At 36.7% G+C, this 26,420-nt stretch overlaps 1 protein-coding gene across 6 annotated transcripts in view; it reads right to left on the bottom strand.

Annotated features, from left to right (window-relative positions):
- ADAM32 (ADAM metallopeptidase domain 32) overlaps positions 1-26,420 on the bottom strand; it is a 269,013-nt gene that overhangs the window by 121,438 nt on the left and 121,155 nt on the right. For 5 of the 6 annotated variants that reach the window (XR_011647754.1, XR_009184075.2, XM_058290128.2 and 2 more), the window contains exons 11-13: positions 16,809-16,945; positions 10,627-10,804; positions 1,226-1,318 (exon numbers count right to left, since the gene is read on the bottom strand). Coding sequence is in view for 4 of the 6 variants with exons in the window: in XM_058290128.2 (XP_058146111.1) it covers positions 1,226-1,318; positions 10,627-10,804; positions 16,809-16,945 (408 nt within the window). In the remaining 2 variants the exon portion in view is untranslated. The remainder of the gene's footprint in view (positions 1-1,225; positions 1,319-10,626; positions 10,805-16,808; positions 16,946-26,420) is intronic. The other variant, XM_058290130.2, reaches the window with a different exon arrangement.

The raw sequence follows: 26,420 nt of genomic DNA, 5'->3' as shown, positions 1-26,420 counted from the left end.
AATCTATTTATTCATTAATGTTTATTGAGTACCTCTTTTGTATAATGTATTATGCTAATCATACTGAAAAACAAATTGAATGTTATCAACTAAAACAGGAGATAAAACATATGTACAAAAAAAAAGAACAGCACAAGTGTGATGTGATGAGAGCCAAATTTTGTTTGTGTTTTTAGAGAAAGGAAAGAGATTATTTTAGCTTGGGAAAATTACTCCTTTGGGATGACTAGTATAATTTAGTCAATTTCCAAATAAAATATATCTATTCCAACCATAATTTGCAAGTATTGAATATTGAATGTGAATCATAAATAAATAATATTGTAATTTATTTAGTGTAATTAAGACGACAACTTAACTACAATAGTCTTTGGAGAGGAAGGAACCCAAATGCAATCTTTCTCCTGAATAATCTTAGTTAATTAACTCTTCTTTATAAAGAATTCTGAAAATTCATAAAAAGAATATTAAATGGGCATCAATCTCAGACTTCTTAACTGATGACTTCCAGTTGACACTAAGAAGATCAAATAACAATGTAACCACATGATAGGATTCTAGGACAAAATACAAAACTATATCAGTCAAGGACAGTCAGGAAGACAGAATTCATGCTAGGATAGTTCAGTAGAGAAATTTTAAAATGAAACATTTGTTAAAAATATATTAGAAGAGCTGAAAAAGAAAACTGGACAGTAAAACGACATCCTTACCATTATAGCTAACATGATCTTTCAGTCAAGTGACCTCAGAATAGTGAATTCATAGTTTAAATTTTATACTAACATGTAGCATTTGGAAAAGGTCCTTTGCAGTGAATTTCATTTCTTATACATTTATGGAAAACTGCTATATTTTTCAGCTACATACCCAAAGATATCTATCACCACCAGTAATAACATTTTTATTCACATATATATATGAGAGAGTGAATGAAAACTGTCCCTTTTAATAATGTTGGTATGGTGTACTGAAGAATGTTATAATAATTCTTAATCAAAGCTTTATAAACAACAGAATCAAGTTAGTAAGAATAATGACATGAGAAAGAGACTACACCATCTGACAAAAGCTCTCACTGTCAGAAATCTGATTCTGAATTTAATATCTTTTTCTTTATTTGAGGTCATTTATTTTGACTTACAAATATAAGTCTGTGATTAAAGTAGATTAGAAATGATTCTTTATATTTTTAGAAGATGTTTTTAAAAAGACAAAACCTTACCTGACAATTATCGCAGCATAATCCTTGGTAACATTGTGCTCCTGCTTTCAGTGTACAAGTGTTATGATCACAACAGCTTTCAGGTCCACATTGCTATGAATGAGTGGAATATACAAGTAAAAATATGGAATGCAGAATATAAATTTTGGAGGAACAATATTTTCTGGGCTTATAATTTGAGGTTTGGGGAAGAACAGGAATATTGTTGAAGTTTATAGATTTCAGGATCTATAAACAATTAAAATATTAATGTAGGACTTTTAACCTCACTTTATAACACAGTAACTGGTACCACATTTTTTACTCTCCTAACCAATTTGAAAGCTAGAAAAAAATACTGAATTGGTATTAAGCATAGTAACTTAAGTGAGCTTGAAGACACAGCAATAAAAACTACTCAAACAAGCAAAGAGAAAGGAGGGAAAAGAAAATAAGCAAAGCCTCCATAAACCATCAAACAAGATGAAATCACCTAATGTATGTGTAATTGGAGTCCCAAAATGTTGGAGAGAGGGGTGCAGAGATAGAAAAGATACAAGAAAAAAAATGAATGCTAAAAAAAAATCCTAATTTGACATTATCTGAACCCTACAGACCTAAGAAACTCATCTAAAAAGAAGCAAAATGAATATTCAGAGAATCATACCTATGGACATCATAGTCAACTGCTAAAAGCCAAAGATAAACACACAGTGAACAGACACAGCAAGCATAAAACACCAAGGGGAGGGGGAATAAATAAATAAAATAAATCATTTTTAAAAAAAGATAAGGAAAATATCTTAAAAAGCAGCCAGATTTAAAAAGCACTTTATCTAGAAAATAAGGGTAATTACTGACTTATAACAAAAATATAATGTAAACATCAAGACAAAACAATGTCCTCTTTAAAATCAAAAACAAAAACCTGCTAAAAGAACTATATGATCTATTTAAAAAAATCTTTCAAGAATGAAAATATTTTTAGACCAAGAAAAACTGAGAAAAGTTATTGTCTATTGATCTGAGTATAAAAATAACTAAAGGAAGTTCACGAGGTTGGGGAAAAATGATCCAAGGTAAAAACTCAAATCTACACAAAAGAATGTAGCATACAGAAATTGATAAATTGTGAATAAACAAGAAATTTTCCTCCTTTTTAAAGTTACTTTCAGATAAAATTGTCTGTTTAAAGCAAAGATAATACTAATATACTAACATAGCGTGGAGTTCATAATATATAGAGAAGCAAAACTAATGATAACAATGTCACAAAAAACGGGAAGGAGGGAATGAAAGTATACTTCTCTAAGGTTCATACATTTTTAAATTGTTTTTTCTTTTTCTTGGGTTCATACATTAAAAGTGAAGTTATGTACCACAACATGAAGGTGCAAATGAAAACATGGATGAAAGTCAAAACATCCTGTTGATTGAAATATGGAAGACACAAAAAGACAAATAAAGAAATTCATAGAGGAAGAAATTCAAGAGGGGCTTGGGTAGGGGTGGGCAATGGGGAATTAAGGCTTGATACAGAGTTTCTGTATGGGGATATGGAAAATTTTGGTACTGGATGGTGGTGATGGTATTACAACACTGTGAATGTAATTAACACCACTGAATTACATTTTTGAATATAGTTAAAAGGATCAAGTTTAGGGTGTATACAGGTACTAGAATAAATTGTTTTAAAAACTGTAGGACTATACAACACAGTGAACCCTAATATAATATATGGACTACAGCTAATAGTAGATTTATAATAATATTGTTTCATCAATTGTAACAAATGTACCACACTAATGCAAAGTGTTAATAAAAGGGAAAGCTGAGTGTTTGCCAGGGTTATATGGGAACTCTGTATTTTCTCATGATTTTTTCTATACACCTAGAACTTCTCTAAAAAAGAAAGAAAGAAGAGGAGAGGAGAGGAGAGGGAAGGGGAAGGAAAGAGAGGGGAGGAGACAGGAGGGGAAAGGAGGAGAGGGAGAAAAAGAGAGACAGAGAGAGAGGAAGAAAGAAACCAAACTTAAATTCTTTTAAAATATCAATATTAGACAAATATATGGAGATTAAACAATACACTCAAATAATCAGTGGGTCGAAGAAGAAATTTCAAGAGAAATCAGAAATACCTCAAGACAAATGAAAATGAGTACCCAACAAACCAAAACTTACGAGATGCAGCAAAAGCAGTGCTGAAAGGGAAATTTTTGGTCTTATTGCCTACACTAAAAAAGAAGAAAGAGCTATTAATAAAAATAAAGGTGTAACTGCACACCTGGTGGATAAGAAAAAGAAAAGCAAACCAATCATAAGGCAATCAGAAGGAAAGAAATTATAAAGGTTAGAGCAGAAATACATAAAATGTAGAACAAAAAAGCAAAAGAGAAAATCAACAGAACTAAAAGTTGGTTCTTTGAGAGCATCAACAAAATCAATAAACCCTTACCTAGATTAGCAAAGAAAAATGAGAGAAGATGCAAATAATTAAAATCAGAAATGAGAAGGGTGACATTACCACTGACCCAGTACCAATAAAAGAGATCCTAAGAGGATACTATGAACAACATATGCCAACAAACTAGACTATGTCGATTGAAATAGACAAATTTCTGGAAAGATATGAACAAACCACATTGAACATAGAAGAAATAGAAGACCTCAACAAACAAATCACAAGTAAAGAGATTGAAACCGTCATCAAAAACCTCCTCAAAATGAAAAGTCCAGGTCAAGATAGTTTCACAGGTGAATTATAATAATCTTCTAAAGAAGATCTAACACCAATCTTGTTCAAACTCTTCCAAAAATTAAAGAGGAAGGAATGCTATCAAACTCATTCTATGAAGCTAACATCACCCTAAAACCAAAAAAAAACAAAACCAAATAAAGGCATTGTGAACAGAGAAAATTACAGACCAATTTCCTTAATGAATATAGATGCAAAAATCCTCAACAAAATACTTGCTAACTAGGATTCCTAAAACACATCAAAAAGATTATACATCATGATCAAGTGGGAATTATACCAGGCATGCAAGATGGTTCAACATAAGAAAGTGTAATGCATGACAATAATATTGAAGAAGGAAAACCACAGGACCATTTCAATAGATGTAGAAAAGTCATTTGACAAAATACAGCATCATTTCTTGATTAAAAAAAAAAACAATCTGAAAGATAAGAATAGAAGGAAACTTTCTCAATATAATAAAGTGGATATATGAAAAACCCACAGCTAACATTGTACTCAAAAGAGAAAGTATGAATGCTTTCCAACTAAGATCGGCAACAAAACAAGGATACCCAGTCTTCCCACTGTTACTTAATATGGTGCTAGAATATAGAGCAATTAGGCAAGAAAAAATAAAAGGCACCAAAATATGAGAGGAAGAAATAAAACTGATGATATGATCCTATACTTAGAAAATTGTGAAAAATTCACAACTATTAGAACTTATAGACAATTTCAGTAAAGTGGTGGAATACAAGATTAATAAGCAAAATTCAATAGTGTTTCTATACACTACCAATGAGTAATCTGAGGAGGAAGTCAGAAGAAAAATTCCATTTATAATAGCAAATATTTGTATCAAATATTTAGAAATAAATTTAACCTAGGACATAAAGAACCTGTATTCAGAAAACTATAAAACATTGCTAAAAGAAAACAGTGATGATCTAAATAAATGAAAGAATATTCTGTGTTCATGGGTTGGAAAACTAGTATCATTAAGTTGTCAATCTACCCAAACTGATTTACAGATTTAAAACATCCTGATAAATATTCCACTATCCTTCTTTGTAGAATTGGAAAAGCCAATTATCAAATTTATCTTGAAGGGTAAGGGTGTCCAAATCGCCAAAAATATCTTTAAAATCAAGAACAAAGTTGGAGGACTCTCACATCTAGACTTTAAAACATATTATCTAACTACAGTGGTAAAATCAGCATGGTATTGGCATAAAGACAGATGAACTGACCAATGAAATCTAATCAAGAGTTTGGAATTAGACCATCATAACTATGGTCAAGTGATTTTTGACAAGGCTGTCAAACCCCCTCAGCTTGGTCAGAATAACCTATTCAACAAATGGTGCTTGGAAAATTTGATTTCCATATCTAAAAGAAAGAAAGAGCACCCTTATTCATCTGTTATACAAAAATTAATTCAAATGGATTAAGGACCTAAATACAAAAACTAGAACCATAAATCTCCTAGAAGAAAATGTAGGGAAATATCCTCAAGATCTTGAGGTTACGGTGGCTTCTTGGACCTTACCCCCAAAGCATGAACAACAAAAGGAAAAGTAGATAAATGGGACTGCTTCAAAATTAAACACTTTTGTTCTTCAAAGGACTGTTAAGAAAGTAAAAAGGCAGCCTACTCAGTGGAAAAAATATTTGGAAACCATTATATGAGAAGGGATGACCTCCATGTTATATAAAGAGATCATACAAACTTAACAGCAAAAGGAACAAGCAACCAAAAAAAATTTAGCAAAATAATTGAATAGACATTTTTCCAAAGTGAAAATACAAATGGCCAAAGACATATGAAAAAAAATGCTCAATATCACTATTAGGGAAATGCAGAACAAAACTACAATGAGTTATCATCTCACACCATACAGAATGGCCATTATTGAAAAGAAAAAAGAAAACTACAACTGCTGGAAAGGATATGGAGAAATAGGAACACTCCTTCAGTGTTGGTGGAAGTGTAGAATAGTACAGCCTCTGTTGAAGATGATCTTTTGGTTCCTCAGAAAACGAAATATATTATCACTGTATGAGCAAGCAATCCCACCACTAGGAATATATTTAGAAGAACTGAAAGAAAGAACATGAACAGATATGTGCATACCAATGTTCAGAGCAGCATTATTCACAATTGCTAAAAGATGGAAACAATTTAAGTCCATCAACAGATAAACAAGATGTGGAATATTCACATGATGGAATAATATTTGGATCTAAGAAGAAATCAATTGGAGAAGCACATGACAACATAGAGGAACCTTGAGGATATTATGCTGAGTGAAATAAGCCAGACACAAAAGGACAAACGTTGTATGGTCTCACCAATATGAACTAAAAACAATGAGAAGGCTTATGGAGTTGGACAATGAAGTGTAAGATGGTGGGAGACAGAATGTGGGATGAGAAGGGGAGATGATGCTGGATGTATACAGAATGTTTAATAGGGTCAAGTGTAAACATATGGTAATGGTTAGACTTGGTAACGCATTATAATGAATGTAACAAACTGCTTATTTATGGATGTGACTGTGGCTGAAACAATGGGGAGATTAATATTAGTTGGAGGACAGGTGGAGGAAAATATTGGAAATGTGTAACAATTATTTTGGTATATGAGGACTGTGGTTACAGGAATGATCTACTACAGGGTGTTAAGAATACGGTGATACATGGACAACTATACTAATGTAATTTATGGACTATAGTTAAAAATATTGTAATATTTTTGTAGCAAAAGCAAAGTTGGTACTATATTAATGCTTAGGGTAAAAAAGAATAAAGAGTTTGGTATTGAGAGATATGAATATGATCAAGCATTTTTTCTCTTCTTATTTTTTTTCATTAATAAGGAGACCTTGACTATGTCATTTAACTAATCTATGTTCATCTGTGTATCTTTCTGAACACTAAATAAATAAATGAATCTTTAAGTGGTTAGAATTAGATGAGATAAAAGTGGCTGGAAAGAACTTTTTAGGAGCAAGTAATGTTTCCATAACTTGTTGAGCTGCATTTTTTTGTTATTTTATTTTTTTTGAATTTGAAATAAAGTCATCTTTAAATTTTTTATGGAAAAAATTACAATAAAAGCAAAAACTACAGACCATAATCTCTTCATGAATATAAGATCCACATTTCTGAAAAAAATATTGGCAAATGATATCAAGCAATGTTTGTAAAAAAAAGATAATATATCTCAATTTGGTTTAATCTCCAGAATGGTTTGTTTAATATTTAAAAATCAACCAATAAATGCACTGTAATTATATAAAAAAGAAGAAAATCCATATGACCATATCAATATACACAGAAGAAAACATGTGCCAAATTGAAAACCAGCTCTTAATAAAAATAGCTCAACCTGATAAAAGTCATTTACTCCTGTCTCCATACTCTAATAAACCTATACTAGAGGTTCTAGACAACACAGTAAGGCAAAAGAGAAAGATAAATAAATAAATAAATAAATAAATAAATAAATAAATAAATAGAAGGCATAAAGACTGGAAAGAAAGAAGTAAAATCATGTATTTTTCAGAAAACATGACCAGTTACATAGAAAATTCTAAAGAATCTATATGGAAGCCACTAAATCTAACAAGTGAATATAACTAGGTCACTAGATCCAAGATGAATTTATGAAAATCAATTATGTGGGAAGTGGCTGTGGCTCCATCAGTTGGGCTCCCGTCTACCATATGGGAGGCCTTGGGTTCACGTCCTGGGGCCTCCTTGTGAAGGCAGGCTCGCTCACAAGCACCACGGAGAGGCGACTCAGCAAGGTGGCATGACAAAAAAGGGAGACAAGTAAGAACACAGAAGAGCGTGCAGCGAATGGACACAGAGAGCAGACAGCAAGCAAGCCTCCAGGGGGGAGGGGAAATAAAATAAATAAAATGCAGACACAGAAGAATGCACAGCAAATGGACACAGCGAGCAGACAGCACGCAAAAAGCCACGGGGGGGTGGGGCATAAAAATCAATTATGTTTTTTTATACTAACAATGGATCATGATCTTAGAATAGAGGGGAAAATATAGGTATTTTTACTCTTGTTTTGAAGACTCACCATAAAGGTACAGTCATGAAGACCATGCAGAATTGGCTCCAGGATGGATATATAAATTAACAAACAGAAGAGAGACCAAGAATTATGGTAATTTGTTTTCAGTAAGGGTGTTAAGGTAATGCAAAGGAGAAAAGATAGTCATTTTAGCAAATAATGTTTAAAAAATTTGATATTTATATAGAAGATAATGAATCTCAACTCAAATATCTCAGCAAAGACAAAAGTTAATGCAAAAATGGATTATAGAATAAATTTAAAAGTTAAAATCATGTATCTTCTAGATGAAAACATAGGAAAAAATACTTCAGATCTTGGGTAAGCAAAGATTTGTTAGACAAGACATAATAAATATGAACCAAATAAGAAAATTTGATAAATTTGCTTTCATCGAAATTTTTAAAAATCTGCTATTCAAAAGACAATGTTGGGGGAAGTGGATGTAACTCAAGTGGTTGAGTGCCTGCTTCCCATGTATGAAGTTGTGGGTTCAATCCCTGGTACCAGGGAAGCGGACTTGGCTCAATAGAGCGTCCACCTACCACATGGGAGGTCCACGGTTCAAACCCAGGGCCTCCTTAACCCCTGTGGAGCTGGCCCACACGCAGTGCTGATGTGCGCAAGGAGTGCTGTGCCACACAGGGTGTCCCCCGTGTAGGGGAGCCCCACGCACAAGGAGTGCGCCCCGTAAGGAGAGCCACCCAGCATGAAAGAAAGTCCAGCCTGCCCAGGAGTGGCGCTGCACACACAGAGAGCTGACACAGCAAGATGACGCAACAAAAAGAGACACAGATTCCCAGGCTGCTGACAAGAATAGAAGCGGACACAGAAGAACACACAGTGAATGGACACAGAGAGTAGACAACTGGAGAGGGGGAAGGAGAGAGAAATAAATAAATGAATCTTTTAAAAAAAATCCCCTGGTACCTTCTCAAAAAATAGACAGTATCGAGAAACTGAAAAGTGATCCCATTAATTGGAAGCAAATATTAGAAACACACATATCTGAAAAAGGACTAGTATGCAGCCTACATAAAGAACTCTTACAAACAATAGTAAAATGACAAAAAACTAATTTTTCAAACTGACCAAAGATTTGAATAGACTATTAAATATAAGGTATACAAATGGCCAGTAAAGACATGAGAAGATGCTCAACATTATTAACAGTCATCAAGGAAATGCAAATTTAAAATACTATAAAATTATTAGAATGGCTAAAACTTAAAAGGCTGTCAATATCAAGTTTTGATAAGGATGTGGAGGAACTAGAAGTTTCATTTATTGCTGACAGGAGTGTAAAAATATACAACCAATTTGGAAAATAGTTGAGTAGTTTCTTACAAACAAAATTTATCATATGATGTTACAATTTTATTTTTAGGTATTTCTACAAGAGGAATTAAAACATATATCCATAAAAATACAAATGTTCACAGCAGCTTTGTTCATAATGACCCAATACGAGTAATGACCTTAAGTTCATTAGCAGGTGAATGGATAATTGAACTGTGGTACATCCATACAATGAAATGTTACTCAGGAATAAAAAGGAAGAAAATGTTATTGTGACACGAAACAACCATGGATGAAGCTCAAAAACACCATATTGAAAGAAAGAAGCCTGACATAAAAGAACACGTGCTGTATCATTCCATATATGTCTTTCTAGATCAGGCAAAACTCACGTAGCAGCAGCCAATCAGTGGTTGCTAGAGGCAAGTAGAGGAGGAAATTACTGGAAAAGGGCATAAGTAAACTTTTAAGGATGATGAAAATAATCTGTATGCTCATTGTACCAATGATTATATACATTTGTTGAAACTCATCAACCTGTACACTTAAAATGGTTGCATTCTACTGTACGTAGATAATACATCAATAAAGTTGATTTTCAAAGAAATAAAGAATAAAGAGACAGGACTTGTTCTTTCAAATGATAAAATATAATATAAAATCATAGTTACTAAAACAGTGTAATATGGGTTCAAGTACTTTCAGACTCATGAATATATCAAACCATAGTATAATCATGGAAATTTATTATACCATCAATACTGCTCCAAATACTAAATTATCCAAAAGCAGCCTGACCCGGAGTTTTTGTATTCATTGTCTATACTGGGCTGTTCTATGAAGTAAATAATCAAAATCACCCAATTTTGCAGATGTGACATATTGGCACAGATTCCCTTACCGGACTACTGATTCCATTGTGAAGTAATACTAAAAGGAAATACTTAATGAACTAGTGACATATTCACCTTCAATAAGACAACTGTATAATATCCAAAGGTTAAGGAGAGGTTTTGAAAAGTCTTAGGTAGTTAGCCTGGAGCCCAAAAGTTCATTTTAGACTCCCCCTTCTCCCCATCAGCAATAGCTTTTTTGTACTACATTAAAGTTTTCAAAAGTCTTCAATCTACAAAACCTAAACAATATATTTTCATGTGAATTTCAACCTGACATCACTTACCTTCGGTATTCTTCATGGTACTTAGTCATATGAGATGTATAATATTAATGACAAAAAGGTGAATTAAAACAATAAATCTATTAATCAATTTTTCTAGTCATTTGACTTACTTGAGCATTACCACAGTCACATATTTCACCGGGCTCCACTCTTAAGTTGCCACAGACTGCACGTGGCCCTCTTTGCATTTGTGGCTTATTCTGAAGACATTTGGCACCCGTATTTGAAATGAAATTTTCAAAGCCACTTAAACTGCAACTACTAAAAGTCTTCAGACCACGTGATTGTCTAAAGATGAATTGGTATAATATTGTTGGTAATATACTTCTGAAAACATAATTCTATATGTTCCTTTAACCATATAAATATATTTCAAAATGTTAAATTTAATAGGCAACAATAAATGCTCATAAGAAGTGTTAAGAGTCTAAAATTATCCTTGAGGAGGTCATGCAATTTCATTCACTAGAATATAAGTCCTTATTGAAACAAAATTAAGAAGAGCCATTCTATTTTATATGTACATTACAAATTAAATCCACCTAAGAGAAAATTTTGAGCTTTTGTATGCAAATTCCTGCAAAGGTGAAATAAAACTGAAATGATGGCATGGAGAAAGACCTGCCTCCATTTCTGCAAATTCCTAGAAGTGTATCAATGACTCTTCAAACTTCTCTTCTATGTCCTCCATCTCACCCATGAACCATTATGAAAATAAGACTTAAGGTCTTAGAAAGTTTGAAACTCTTCTATGACAACACATTTTTTTCCAAACTTTTCACATAAGTTGATATTAAATACTTAATATAATAGAAAAGTCATTAAATTATGAGTTGCTTGAGGCAGGAATTTCATTATCTTTATCTATGGCATACCATATTACTGCATAGTGCTTGGCAAAAATTGAATAAACTGATTCTTCATAATAACAACAAACTTTTATTCAAGTTTGATTGCATTTAGCTCTGAGCTTCCTCAAAGATCTTAGGAAAACTGTAAATTAATAAAAATCATTTAATTATACTTATATCCCACTAAAATAATTTCAGAGAACTTTTCCATAGGATGAGTCACTCTCTATATGTAACAAAAGTCTGCAAGGTAAGGAGGAAATTGACATTTATTGAGCACCTACTGTAAGTATATTAGAGTTCTTTAGAGAAACAACCAACAGAAATATATTTACATATGTAAATGTATGTGTATATTTATCCATCTATCTATCTATCTATCTATCTATCAGTATATATGTATACATAATACATTGAATTAGCATAAGTTTTCATCTCCTTGACTGCTCAAGCAAATAGCATGCAATGGATTGATGTAAACTCATGGTTTCAAGGCTAGGAAAAGTCCAAATCATGGTGATGCTTTCTCACCAAAGACTGTGGTGTTCTTGGTCTGGTTACTAGTGATTCTTGATCCTGGGCTCTTCTGCCACATGGAATTGCACATGACAGTCTCTCCTGCCCTCTCTTTTCTTCTGATTTGTTTGATTTCAGCTTCTGGCTGTACTCTCTATGGCTTTATATATGATTGAATTTCACTTGGCTTATAAAAAGAACTTTAGTAATAGGATTAAGACTCATCCTGATTGAGTTGGGACACACCTTAAATGAAGTAACCTTATCAAAATGTTGTACTTAGAATGGATTCACACCTACAGGAATGGATTAAGTTTAAGAAAATGCTTTTCTGGGATACATAGTTCCAAAGCAATATAGTATACAACTGCATTTCTGGTCATTTCTCTGTCCAAGCAAAATAAACAACCAGGTTCATGGCTTTGCCCATTGGGAGGATTTTCCTTCACCACAGTCCTTCAAGAAGTACCAGAAAGGGGCTAAAACCATCTATAAATCAGGTTGGAGTTTTCTCTTCCTGGGTCAACTGATTGTAGGAAACTCCCCATGGGGATATAGATGTGGTTTCGGAAAGACAAGGTATTAATAATATGGCAGGAATGGGAGCCATGGGCTTTTGGGCCACTTTCTTTGTATAACTTGTCTTCAGGGTCTGCTTGAGTCTGAGCTTATATATACCACTTCCATTTGATGATGGAGTGCTTCCAAGAATGCCCAACTTCATGGCTTAATGAGTAAGACAACACCCAGATCATGATGGGCAGTTCAAGTCATGTGGTGACTTGGAAGCCCATGTTTAAGCTTTCAGTCCCTAATAAACTACAGTAGCAGGCCAAAACCTGTTTCTCAAAAGGGAAGTAATTATTTGCAGAGGTAACCACTACAGATCTGGTCTGTGCTGTGTTTCACCTAGGAATTTGTGATTGAACAATGGGGCCTGTAAAGTTTCCAAAAAGTATCTCTATCTGCTACTAACATTTCAAGCACCATTGGATCTGCTAGATCATATAGCCAAATGGCAGAACAGCCTGGACCTGTTGAAAAGCCTTCTCTTATTTGGTCCACATTCAAAACTAGTCATTTTTCTGGTCACTGAGTAATTGCCCTGAGTAGCAATCCCAAACAAGGAATATACTGCCTCCAAAATCCAGAGACACAGTAGGCAGTATTGCCTCCTTTTTGGTTGTAGAAGAATCCAGATTCAACAGCTTATCCTTCACGTTAATCAGGATATCTTTACAGCCCCATGCCATTGTGTGCCTAGAAAGTTTGCTAAGGTGGAAGGCCCCTGAATTTTTATTTCCCATCCTCTAAAATGCAACTAGTTTTATCAATAAGTCTAGATAGTTGCTACTTCTTGCTAACTATGTATAATCAGCAAAATATAATGGACCAGAGAGATATCTTATGGAAGGGAAAGACATCCAAGGTCTCTGTGGGCTAAATTATGACATAGGACTGAAGGGCTGCCATATCCCAAAGGTAGGACAGTGAAGGTATATTTCTGAAGGTATATTTCAGCTGAAGGAAAAACTGGTTCTGGTGGTCCTTACAAACAAGTATCAAGAAAAAATAATTTGCCAGATCAATACCTGCAAACAACGTACCAGGGATGTGTTAATTTGCTGAAACAATGATACCACATTTGGAGCAGCAGCTACAATTACAGGCATCATCTCATTAGTTTTATGATAATCCACTGTCATTCTGCAAGATACATCTGTTTTCAATATAGGCCAAATCAGCAAGCTGAAAGGGGATGTGATGGAAATCACCACTCTTGCATCTTTCAAGTCCTTCATGGAGGCATTAATCTGCAATTCCTCCAAGAAAGTGGAATTGCTTTTGGTTTACTATGTTCCTAAGAAGAAGCAGTTCCAGAGGTTCCCATTTGGTCTTTTCTACTATAATAGCTTTCATGCCACAGGTCCATTGTGGGGACTCTGCCAGTTGCTGAGTATGTATATTCCAATTATGCATTCTGAAACCAGGGAAATAACCACAAGAAGGGATTGGAGACCCACTGGGAGATGGACTTGAACTAAAACTCCATTGATCGCCTACTCACCATAAGCCACTACACTGGTTGGTGGACCACAGGGTCATTTTGGGTCTCCTGGAATTAATGGCAGTTCAAAGCTAGTGTCTGATAATCCCTGATATAGTCTAATTATTTTATTTTCCCCACTGTACAGTCACCCTGGTAAAAGGTCATAGAGGAAGTCCCTTTGGAGTTGGGAAGGTTGGGAGAAAGATTAACAGTATAAAATTTCGTCAGTGTACTAGGGTCTTTCCTCAAGAGTTTCTGGGTCTGTAAATCGTCTCATGTCTGAGCATTGATAGAGGGATTATGACTCTCTGTTTTGGTGATTCAAGTGAGACTTTTGCTCACTTGACTAGGACTCTTATGCTTAAATAGATCAAGTAAGAATTGGGTGTTCTGCCCATCTACTTGATTTATGGGGTACCATGATCACTAGAAACACCAGAGGTCTCTATTACTGATACTGAGTAATATTCTGTTACTGCTTTGACTGCTGTTCATTATATTGGCCACATTCACATTGTCTCTGGCAGTTATGTGTGGCCACTTGGATCCTGGGAGAGATATGAGACTTATCCTAGTGTACAGCTGATATTGGAAGAAGCTGGGACCATGGAGCCTTAAGAGAAAGAGGAAGCCTGAACACTGTAGACATCAGCAGCCATCTTGTTCCAACAAGTAGCAACAGACTTTGGCTAGGGAAGTAACTTATGCTTTATGGCTTGGTAACTATAACCTTCTTCCTGAAATAAATATCCTTTAATAAAAGTCAACAGACTTCTGGTATTTTGCATCAGCACCCCGTTGGCTGACTAATACAGACTGGAAGCAAGGAATGGTAGAGTAAGCCCTTAGAAGAATCTCCCCTCAGAATTCTCTCAGGGGGTGGGGATTCATCTGGGAGAGCAGGGTTAATTTCCTCAGATGGGAGTAGAAGGGATGATTCTACTGGCAAAGAAGACTCAGCAGAATTTAGAGGTTCAATGTCCGCAGCTTCATCAGGATCTGCCCATATGTCTCCATTTCTATTTTCAAGATCCCATTCCTTCCCAGTCAATGCCCTCACTTTAACAGCAGACATTTTATGAGGTTGGAAATTCAGCTTGGATTATAATACAAGCCATTTTCAGGATGAGATTCTCTGTTTGGTTTTTAGACATCTTAACTCTGTGGCTACAGGAGAAAGGGGTTTCAAGGTACACAGTCAACTTTCATGTCACTTATATAAGTACTTGAGCAGGGAATTTGAACCATGAGTCCATCCTTTTATTTCACCACTCTCTCTAGCATATATAAGAACAAACATTAAAAAGATAATTTAAAAAAAAAAGAACAAACAGCTAATCTCATTATATTTGCTAACTTGACAAAAATACTCCAAAATATCAAATACACAGTCACCTAGAACCTTGCTTGCCTCTTATCTTCTTACATGCATCCAGTTGTGATATTATGCATATCTTCATTGCCACATAATGCCATGGACCATCAATTTTTCTCTTTATCGTTGGAAAGAGAGTCATTAGTGCTTCTAAATCTAATCAGATTTGAAAAAAACATTTCCTAAAACCCCAGAACCACTTTGGAAAATTATTAAGATTCCGTTCCTCTAGAACTATTGCTACCAAATAGTCAGCATTCTCCAGGGAAATGGAATCAATAGAATATATGTATGTAGATGTATATTTACATATGCGTGTATACAAACACACACATACACACACACATACCTATTAAGTGATATATTTTAAGGAATTGGCTCATGCAATTGTGAAGTATGGCAAGTCCAAGAGTCATAGACAGACCAGCAGCCTGAAAGTTCTGGTAAGAGAGATATTACAAATCTTGAGTCCAAAATCTGTAGGGGAGGCCAGCAGGTTTAAAACTCAAAGAGAAGCAGGTGGTGTGTTCTTGAGGTAGAATTTCTGGAATCCTTAGTTCTTTGCTTGTAAGGTCTCCAACTGATTGGTTGAGGTCCACCCACATTATGGAGGGTAATCTCCTTTACTTAAATTCAACCTACCAAATACCTCCACAGAAACATCTAGGCCATTATTTGACCAAAAACTGGACACCATAAGTCATACAAGTTGACACAAAAGTAACCATCTCAATGAGTCAGATATTTTATAACTTGATCACATAATCCTCAGCACATATCAAGTAGATTATATTATCATCAATATCTTTTAGAAACTGAACCAAAGTCAGACAGCTCAGGAATTGGCTGATTCAGAATTCACACAACAGTTATTTACAACTTCAAATTCAAATACTTTTTTACCTACCATACTGTGTTAGTTTACTAAGGGGCTGTTTAGAAAACAGAAAACAGTTTAGAAAACACGTCCCTATAGTATTTTTGTGTTATCATTATATCAACCTATGAAATAAAAGGATAGGATTAATTATTCCCCTTTTAAAAATAAGAAAAGTAAATTTAAGTAAGATCAATTAATTTGTCCAAAGTCAAACAATAACTATATATTTGATACGGGTTTCCAACGAGGACTTCTTTTACTTTGGATGGTAGTTTTTCCATAACATTGGTTTCCTATAATCAAAACCAAAACTTCTTTGTAAAAAACAGACATTTGTTTCAGCCTGCTTACATACTTTTAAAGATCCTTACTAAAGTATTTTCATAAAATACTCAACCTAACAGGACTGGATTTGTGGATGGGCTAATTTATATATAGCTGTCTTTAAGGGTACACTGCCATCCATACAACACCTACAGATCAAATATACATGTTTAAATTTTTTAGTAAACTTGATATATTAGTTATAGCTAATATATAAGTAAAGACTATATTTTTATATTACTACTAATAAAATAAACATAATAAATAAAAAATCATATTTTTAAAAGAAAACTTACATAGCTCCTGGACTCATTATACAGATGGCTCTTGAACAATTACATTTCTTTGGGTCATCATATGATATCCCTAGACTGAGTCCCAGAAACTGGGTGACAATAACTGAAAATGCCTCCAAAGTTATCTCATTGGGATACTACATTAACAACAAAGAAAATCCAAAGGAAAGACAATTCAGTGAAGGGAGATAAAAATAGTATAATATAATAATAATATAATTATGGAGTAGGTGTAGCTCAGTGGATGAGCACCTGCTTAGTATGTATGAGGTCCCAGATTCAATCCCCAGTACCTCCAAAAAATAAATATAATAATAATATAATTCTAGTTCTGAACATTTCTATTAGTTTACCAAATGCCTAAATGTAAAAAGATATGATTCTTCGGCAGGTAAGAAATTTTACTAAATGTTTTGGCAGAGATTTTAGCTTACTTAATCTGTTTCAAGCTTTGTCATGATTTAATAATGTATATCTAACATAATTCTCAGGTATTATTATAGATTGAATTAAGTACTCCCTCAAATACATGTTCTTAATTTTAATCTGTGTTCCTATGGGTGTGAACCCATTTGTAAATGGCACCATTTGAAGATCTTCTTATTAGTTAAGTTGTGGCTAACAGAATCAAGGATGATCTTAGTTCATATTACTGGAGGCTTTATAAAGAGAAGGCCAAAGAGAGAGCCAGAAGACCGAAGTCAGCAGAAACCAGGAGAGATGAAATAAGGACATGTGATAGGAGGAAGAGATGAAAACTAAGGAACCCAAGGATTGTGGCAAGCTTCAGATTTCAGGGAAAAAGCATTTCCTTGCTGTGTTGGCTTGGAGCTTTGTATGCCAGAAAAACATGGTCTTAATCCTAATCCATTTCTGTTTGTGTGAATCTATTATAAGTAGGACCTTTTAATGAGATTATTTCAGTAAAGGTGTGGCCCACCTCAACAGGTTAGGTCTTAATTCTATTCTAGAGTCCGTTGTAAGCAGAATAAAACTCAAACATAGAAGGAGAAAGCCATGGGAAGCAGGAAGCTTAAAGTCAACAGAAACCAGAAGAGATGGGAGAGGCCAGGAGGGCCACTATTTGCACTTTCATGTGACAGAAGAGCCCAGAACCAAGGATCACTGGCAGCCGGTCCTAGGAAACTACATTCATCATGAAGAAAGCATCACCTTGATAAGACCTTGAAGTGGACTTGATTTGGACTTCTCCAGGCCTCAAGACCATAAGCCATTAAATTCCCATTGTTTAAGCTAACCCAGTTCCTGTAGGAACTGTCTGAATCAATTCTTTTGAAACTCCAGAGTCTAGTAGAACCCTGTGCTGCATCCATAAAAAACTGGAAGAAGAGACTGGTAAATTGTGGTAAATATCAGTGAATTTCACCCTCCCTGCAGTGGCTCCCAGTATCACCTAGCCTCTTGACGGGCAGCAGTGGGGGACTACAGCTCAGACTCCTCATGCTGGTGCCAGGATGGTATATACAGAGCTAGTCCAAATGCCAGCGGTGGGAGGGTGGTCCATTTGCTGACTACTGCTTTGAATCAGATACTTCAGATGACTGGGGTCCAGTTCTGAGGGCAGCCATTGTTCCAACTCCCTTTGGACAAAGGCAGCAAAGGAATCTTAAAGACAGTAAGTACCCTTCCATAAAACTACAGAAAACAGTTGAAAGGCTGTAGTAGCTGTGTGAATGCCCAACAAAGAAAATGCAGCTTCAAAAGTTATAGAAGAAGCTCCTGGTGTCTTTACTGGCCTCTCTCCCACCCCTCTCCAACATGGGGTAAAGTCGAGCTGTGCTTCCAATGTGGATCCCCAGTCCTGTTCCATGGGAGCAAATTAACCACTATGTACTTACTGGGGTGCGTGCATATCAGTGCCAACCTATTAGGTGGAAGTCTGAAAGACTGGACCTAGAAACTTGTCTCAGACTCTTGGCCTGGGGTCAGAGAAGCAGACTACAGATGGCTGTATCACTGTGGAAAACAGTTGGGGTGAGAAGCCCTAGCAGAAGGAAATACCTGCATTGATTAATTCGGTGGACCATCAAGGATGGGGTAAAGGTCTACTTTAGGGGGAGTAGAAATGGCATTCAAACTGCTGTAAATTGTGTGTGGGGTAATTCCTAGCAACAGGAGTGAGGACAAACCATGGCAGAGAAGCAGTTTCCATGCGTCCATGCAGGATCAGAGAAGGTGGAGAGAACCCAACACTTTGCACTTGCCTCAGGTTAATCTGCTTGATGGGATGGTTAAGCTCTGAAGGAGACCACCAGCCAAAACTGAGCCAATTTGCAAAAGAAATGTGTAAGTCATATATGGGTGACTAAAAATGTTAGCACTATTGTATTTTTTTATTATGCAAAGAAAATTCTTTTAAAATTGTTAAAACGCATATGCCTAAAAAGTAATGATAAATCTGTGGTTTGGGGCATACAATGTACAAGGATAATTTGTAAAATATACAACAAACAGGTGAGAGAATTAGGGATATAGGAATAGTGTGTACATCTGCTGTTAGCTTGGTAGCAAAGCAAATACGATTTCTATAGATTTGGGATATGAAATTTTAACTCTAAGTTACAAAAAAAAATACTCAAAAGAAATGAGAAAGGGAAGGAGTGGCAAGATGGCAGCAGAGTAAGGCACTCCAAGAATCAGCCCATCCTGCAGTGCAGTTAGTAATCAGCCAGAGCTATCTAAATCACCTGTTTGGGGGGTGGGGGGAGTAGGGGCAGGGCAGGAGACCAGAAGAGCATCCAGCAATATCCTTGGAAGAACAGAAGGAGACTGCCTATCTGCAGTGAAGATTTGTGAGTAGAGCATTCTACCCTATGGAGGCCAGTGCCCATCCCCCACTGGTGGTGCAAGACATGGATGGGAAGCTCCATTTTCCAAAAACAAGGGAGGAAGAGATGATCAGGCACCAACCTCAGCTACTGATTAGGATATTTGGCTGGCTAAAGTCCAATCCTAAGAACAGCTGAAGTTTGAACCCGTCCAAGCCAGAAAGACTGGAAGCTTCCATTTTAACTCTGTCCCCAGCATGACGGAAAGCAGGGATGACTGAAAATCACAGTGATGGCCTCTTTCTATCAAGGATGGTTTGCTGCCCTAGCCTGGGCTCCAGCCCCACCTCTGGCAGGAAGGAAGCTGAGGGGACCTGTACAAGCCTCTCTGGGCAAATATAGTCACTTTCAACCTACACAGACTAGACTGTTGGACACATCTCTAACTCCATCCCCACACTTGACAGGGCAGGAGGAGGGATAGTGCTCTCTCAGCCTCTGCAGTCACTTTTGGCCTGCACAGACAAGATTGTTGGGCACACCTGTGGCACATCTGACAAGGAGGATGTGGGGCAGTGAGACTTCAGCGTCTCCAGCAAGTGCAGTTGCTTTCAGCTCACACAGAAAAGATCGCTGCACACACCTGTGGCACCCTCCCCACCCCTGACATGGGAGAAGGATGGCCAGTACTTCAGCAATCTGTCTGAACAACTGTGGTCAGTTTTGACCCCCGTGGCTTAGTTTACTGCCCACATCTGCCCCAGGCAAGGGAAGATAGGGCATGGAGCTTCATCAGTCTCTCCAGGCACCTACAGAATGGTGTTGGCCTGTGTGTCTTGTATTACTGCACAAGGTTGTGGCCCATCCCTACCCCTGGCAGGGGAGGGTGGGAGAGACCTCATAGATTCCTGGGGCAACATGGGCAGCTTCAGCCTCCACAGCTTAGAGTACCAACAGCATCCTCAACTCCTACTCCACAACCAGCAAGAAAGAAAGAGCAAGAAACAGATGAAAAAGAGCTGAAAAAATTCAGATCAGCTAACATAAGCCACTATAAATTCCAAATTAAGTTGAACCAAGTATCAAAGAGGGGCTGTAACACAAAGTCATTCAAATAGAAAGCCCTAGACTAAAGGGAGAAACTATGTCCAGAATAAATACATCAAGTTAAATCAGATGCTGAGACATCAACAAAAAAATTACAATCCACACCAAGAAAAAGGAAGATAAGGTCTAGTCAAAGGAACAAACTAAGCCTCTAAATGACAAAAGAGTTAAGACAACTAATTACAGATGTTCAAAGTAATCTCCTTAATAAATTCAATGAGGTGCCTAAAAAGATTAAGGATATTACGAAGACACCGGGAGAGCACAAAGAATTTGAAAGCATACATACGAAAACAGCAGAACTCATGGGAATGAAAGGCATAACAACTGAAATTTAAAATATTCTGAAGCCTACACTATGGGAGAAAATATTTGGAAGCCATCTATCTGATAAGGGCCTAAAATCCAGCATAAATAAAGAAATCATACATCTTAAAAATAAAAAGACAAACAATCCATTTTAAAAATGGGAAGTGATCTAAAGATACTTCTCCAAAGAAGAAATACAAATGACTAACAAGCACATGAAAAGATACTCAACATCACTAGCTATTAGGGAAATGCAAATCAAAACTACAATGAGATATTCTTACACCTATTAGACTGGTGACTAAAAAATATTAAAATATTAAAATATTTAAAAATATTAAAATATTAAAATAAAAATATTTAAAAAACAGGACTATGAGTGTTGGAAAGGATGTGGCGGAATGGAAACCCTTATCCACTGCTGGTAGGAATGTAGAATGATGCAGCCACTGTGGAGACAGTTTGGCGGTTCTTATCAAAGCCAACTTTAGAACTGCCATATGATCCAGCAATCCCTCTTCTGGGTATATACCCAGAAGAATTGAAAGCAGAGACATGAACAGATATATGCACAGCAATATGGTGGCATTATCCACCATTGCCAAAAGTTACAAGCAGATCAAGTGTACATCAACAGAATGGACAAGCTAATTGTGGTATATATATATATATACACACACACACAATGTAATATTACTTAGCTATAAGAAGGAACGCAGTATTAATACATGGGGTAACATGGATGAATCTTGAAGACCTTATGTTAAGTGAAGTAAGCTAGTCATTGAAGGACAAATGTCACATGATCTCACTGATATGACTTAAGTTGAGCAGATTCACAGAAGATAGGTTAACAGGAAACAGAAAGGGAGTAGAGAGTGGTGAGATGATGCCCACATGGGCAAAGTTCATAAGGCAAAAGGGTGTGGTTGGGCAGTGAGTGGGGGTGAGAGTGGTGCAGTGATGTGATTGGGTTCAGAAATGCTGGTCTGTGAGGGGAAGTAGGGTGTGGGGGGGTTGGGGTTGGACTATCCATGAAACTGAGGATAGGCTTGGAGGAAAGAGCAGGTGAAATCTGGGGATTTGTAGGTCTGCGATTAAAACTACCATGGTGGGAATATTCTTTTGGCAAATATGGCAGGGGAGGGTTACTAGCATAGGGCGTTGGGTGTGGGACAGGACATCCATCGGGCATGCCTCTATGGAATATGTAAGTGTTCATCTTGTGATAGTGTGCTATCTCACTTGGTGAAGACCCACACAATAAACAAGAATATATTAAACTTCCATTCTGGGGGGTCCTGCTATGTTCACAATTAGAAGGACAAGAATCTCTTAAGAACATAGGCAGTACCTAATAAAAAAAAAACAGACCAATATGTTAAGCCCTCAATATTATTGCAAGCAACTATAAACCTTATTTTTCAAAAATTGAAACTTAGTAGTTACCATAGGTTCCTAGGGGAAGGGTCAAGAAGAATAGAATAGATGGAACATAGGGCATTTTTTAAAACATCAGAATTGTTCCCTATGATTTTGCAATAAAGGATACGAGTCATTTTAAATTTCATCAAAGCCTATAAAAGTGTACAGTGCAAAATGTAGACCATAATGGCAAACTATTGACCATGGTTAGTAGCAATGCTTCAATATTTGTATATCAATTATAACAAATATACCATCCACATGTAAAATGTTATTAATAGAGGAAAGTGAAAGAGGGGGAGGATAGAATGGCAACAATCCCCCAAGTACATGGGCAATGCCTAGTGAAGGAAGACAGACCATTATGCCAGGCCCTTGATATTAATGATTGTACTTATGAACCATTTTTTAAGAACTTGAAATTAAGCCTAGTATTATATATTGCCTGAGTTACCTCCTGAGAGCCTTCTTGTTGCTTAAGTGTGGTCTCTCTCTAAACCAAACTCAGCATATAAACACATCACCTTCCCCCCGGGATGGGACATGACACCCGGCTTAAGTATTCCTGGCAGCAAGAGATTAATACCAAGTACCAACTAGCAAGCATTTGGAAAAGACCTTGACCAAAAGGGGGAAATATTAAATATAAATGAGTTTTTATGGCTAAGAGATTTCAAAGTTCTGAGGAGTTATGCAAGTCCCTGCAGCATCTCATTGACTACCACAGTAAACAGTGCCTCAAACAGTGGCACCCTGAGGGCTCTGGAGACATCCAGACACTATAAGCAAAGCAGAGAGGCTCAGGAATTTGGAACCCTGTCAGTGGGCCTTACTTTGGAATTTATGCTCCCCAGTGTAACAAAGTTAGACTCCTATATAGTTTCCCTATATGTGACTCTTCTGCCTCTTTTATTTGAATGAATAATTAGCACTATACTTGTAAGTAAATGTCCCAGAAACTTGATGTTTGATCTGTTCATGTGCCACATGAGCCTTAGTCTCAGCAGAGCTGCAACACCTACTCCCCAGTTCATTAGGCTCACTCAGGACCACTAACAAGGAGATGATGATGTACAACACCCATACCAAGGAATAGTGTCTGCAACCACAAGCAAGACAGTTCCATCCATTGGCCCAATGGGATCTAAGCCCCTCTCAATTAGAAACAGAGTGGGCCCACTGATAGGGTGCCATCCCAGAATCTGAGAATTGGGGAATCAACAATGGATTAAAGTAGACATTATTATTATTATTATTATAGGTATTATTTTTTTTTTTTTTTAAATTTTTTTATTTTTTATTGAATTTGTAATAATATTACATTAAAAATATATATGTGAGGTCCCATTCAACCCCACCCCCCCACCCCCCCTCTCCCCCCCCCCCAACAACACTCGTTCCCATCATCATGACACATCCATTGGATTTGGTAAGTACATCTTTGGGCACCTCTGCACCTCATATACATTGGTTCACATCATGGCCCATACTCTCCTCTATTCCATCATGTAGGCCCTGTGAGGATTTACAATGTCCGGTGATTACCTCTGAAGCACCATCCAGGGCAGCTCCATGTCCCTAAGACGCCTCCACCTCTCATCTCTTCCTGCCTTTCCCCATACCCTTTGTCCATTATGTCCACTTTTCCCAATCCAATGCCACCTCTTCTATGTGGACACTGGATTGGTTGTGTCCATTGCACCTTTATGTCAAGAGGAGGCTCAGATTCCACCTGGATGCTGGATGCAATATTATTCTAACAATGGAAGAACTTGTATCATTGATATAAAAGCAGCGGCTACATGAGGTTCTGAGGGATGGGAGAGGGAAGAATAGGTGTAACATGGGGGCATTTTCAGGACATTGGAATTGTCCTGCATGACATTGCAATAATGGAAACAGGCCATTATAAATTTTGTCAAAACCTAAAAATTGGGTGGGACCGAGTCTAAACTATAATGTAAATTGTAGTCCATGGTTAGCAGCAATGCTTCAATACCTGCTCATCAATTGTAACAAATGTACCACACTAATGAAAGGTGTTGTTAATGTGGGAAAACGTGAGAGGGGAAGGGGCAGGACATATGGGAATCCCTGTATTTTTTATGTAATATTTATGCAATCTAATGCTTCTTTAAGAATAAAAAAATATTAAAAGCAATATAAAAATACACTGGAGGGACATAACAGGTTTTATGAGGCAGAAGAAAGAATCAGTAGACTTGAACACACAGGGCCTCCAAAGGCAAACATACAAAGGAACAGATAAAGGAAAGAATGGAAAAAATTGAACACAGTCTCAAGGAACCAAATGACAGCAAGTGATGTACAAACATATATGCCATGGGTGTTCCAGGAGAAGAGAAGGAAAAAAGGTCAGAAAGAATATTTGAGGAAATGATAGAAAATTTCCTAACCATATTGAAGGACACAGACATCAGTGTCCAAGAAATACAACATACTCCAACCCAAATAAATCCAAAAAGACCTACTCTGAGACACATACTAATCAGAATGCCAATACCAATCATAGAGAATCCTGAGAGCAGAAAGAGAAAAAGGATTCATTATATATGAAGGATTCCTAATAAAATTAAGTGCTGATTTCTCATCAGAAACCATGGAGTCAAGAAGGCAGTGGTATGATATATTTAAGATATGCAAGAGAAAAACTTCTGGCTAGATTGTCTTTCAAAAATGAAGGTGAGTTTACCATCCTAAAATCCTCAAGACTGAGGAATGAACAAACATAAAGAGTCAAAGCAACTATGGACTAAAGTAGACATTATTCTAGCAATGAAAGAATTGTAACATTGACATAAAGGCAATGGTCAGGAAGCAGATTTGGCCCAGTGAATAGGGTGTCCATCTACCACATGGAAGGTCCATGGTTCAAACCCCGGGCCTCCTTGACTCGGGTGGAGCAGGCCCACGCACAGTGCTGATGCGCGCAAGGAGCGCCCTACCATGCAGGGGTGTCCCCTGCATAGGGAGCCCCATGTGCAAGGAGTGTGCCCCGTAAGGAGAGCCGCCCAGCACAAAAGAAAGTGCAGCCTGCCCAAGAATGGCTACACACACGGAGAGTTGATGCAGCAAGATGACGCAACAAAAAGAAACACAGATTCCCATGCCACTGACGACAACAGAAGTGGACAAAGAAGAACATGCAGCAAATGGACACAGAGAACAGACAACTGGGGGGCAGGGGGGAGGAAGGGGGGAGAAATAAATAAAAAAAATAAAAATCTTAAAAAAAATAAAAATAAAGGCAATGGTCACCAGAGGTACTGAGGGGAGGGAGAGGGAAGAATAGGTGTAACATTAGAATTGTTCTGAAGGACACTGAAATGATGAATACAGGCCATTATACATTTTGTCAAAACCTGTAACATATCCAGTGCAAAATGTAAACTATAATTTAAACTACCGACCATGGTTAGTAGCAATGCTTTATTAGAGTGGACTTACTAATATTCTATTATGGAACTATTGTGATTAGTAATAGAAGAAATTGTAGCATTCATGTGGAGAAAGAGGACACAGAAGCTGTTGAGGGTAGAGAGAGGGAAGGAGAGATATAATGTGTGGGCATTTTCAGGACTTGGAGTTGTCCTGGGTGGTACTGCAGGGACAGATGCTGGACATTGTATGTCCTGCTATGGCCCACTGGTTGGACTGAGGGAGAGTGTAAACTACAATGTAAACCATTATCCCTGTGGTGCAGCGGTGCTCCAAAATGTATTCACCAAATGCAATGAATGTCCCACAATGATGAAAGAGGTTGTTGATATGGGAGGAGTGGGGTGAGGAGGGTGGGGGATATATGGGGACCTCTTATATTTTTTGAATGTAACATTTAAAAAAATAGAGAAAAAAAAGAAAAAAATGTACTACATTTATGAAAGATGTTAATGGGGAAAAGGGGGGGGGGGGGGGAGTAGGGTATACAGGTATGCCCCTGTGTTACTGAAGTATCATTTAT

The sequence above is a fragment of the Dasypus novemcinctus genome, chromosome 29, assembly GCF_030445035.2.
Source record: "Dasypus novemcinctus isolate mDasNov1 chromosome 29, mDasNov1.1.hap2, whole genome shotgun sequence".
NCBI lineage: Eukaryota > Metazoa > Chordata > Mammalia > Cingulata > Dasypodidae > Dasypus > Dasypus novemcinctus.
The sequence above is the reverse complement of the archived record's forward strand: the minus strand, read 5'-3'. Positions and strand labels throughout refer to the sequence as shown.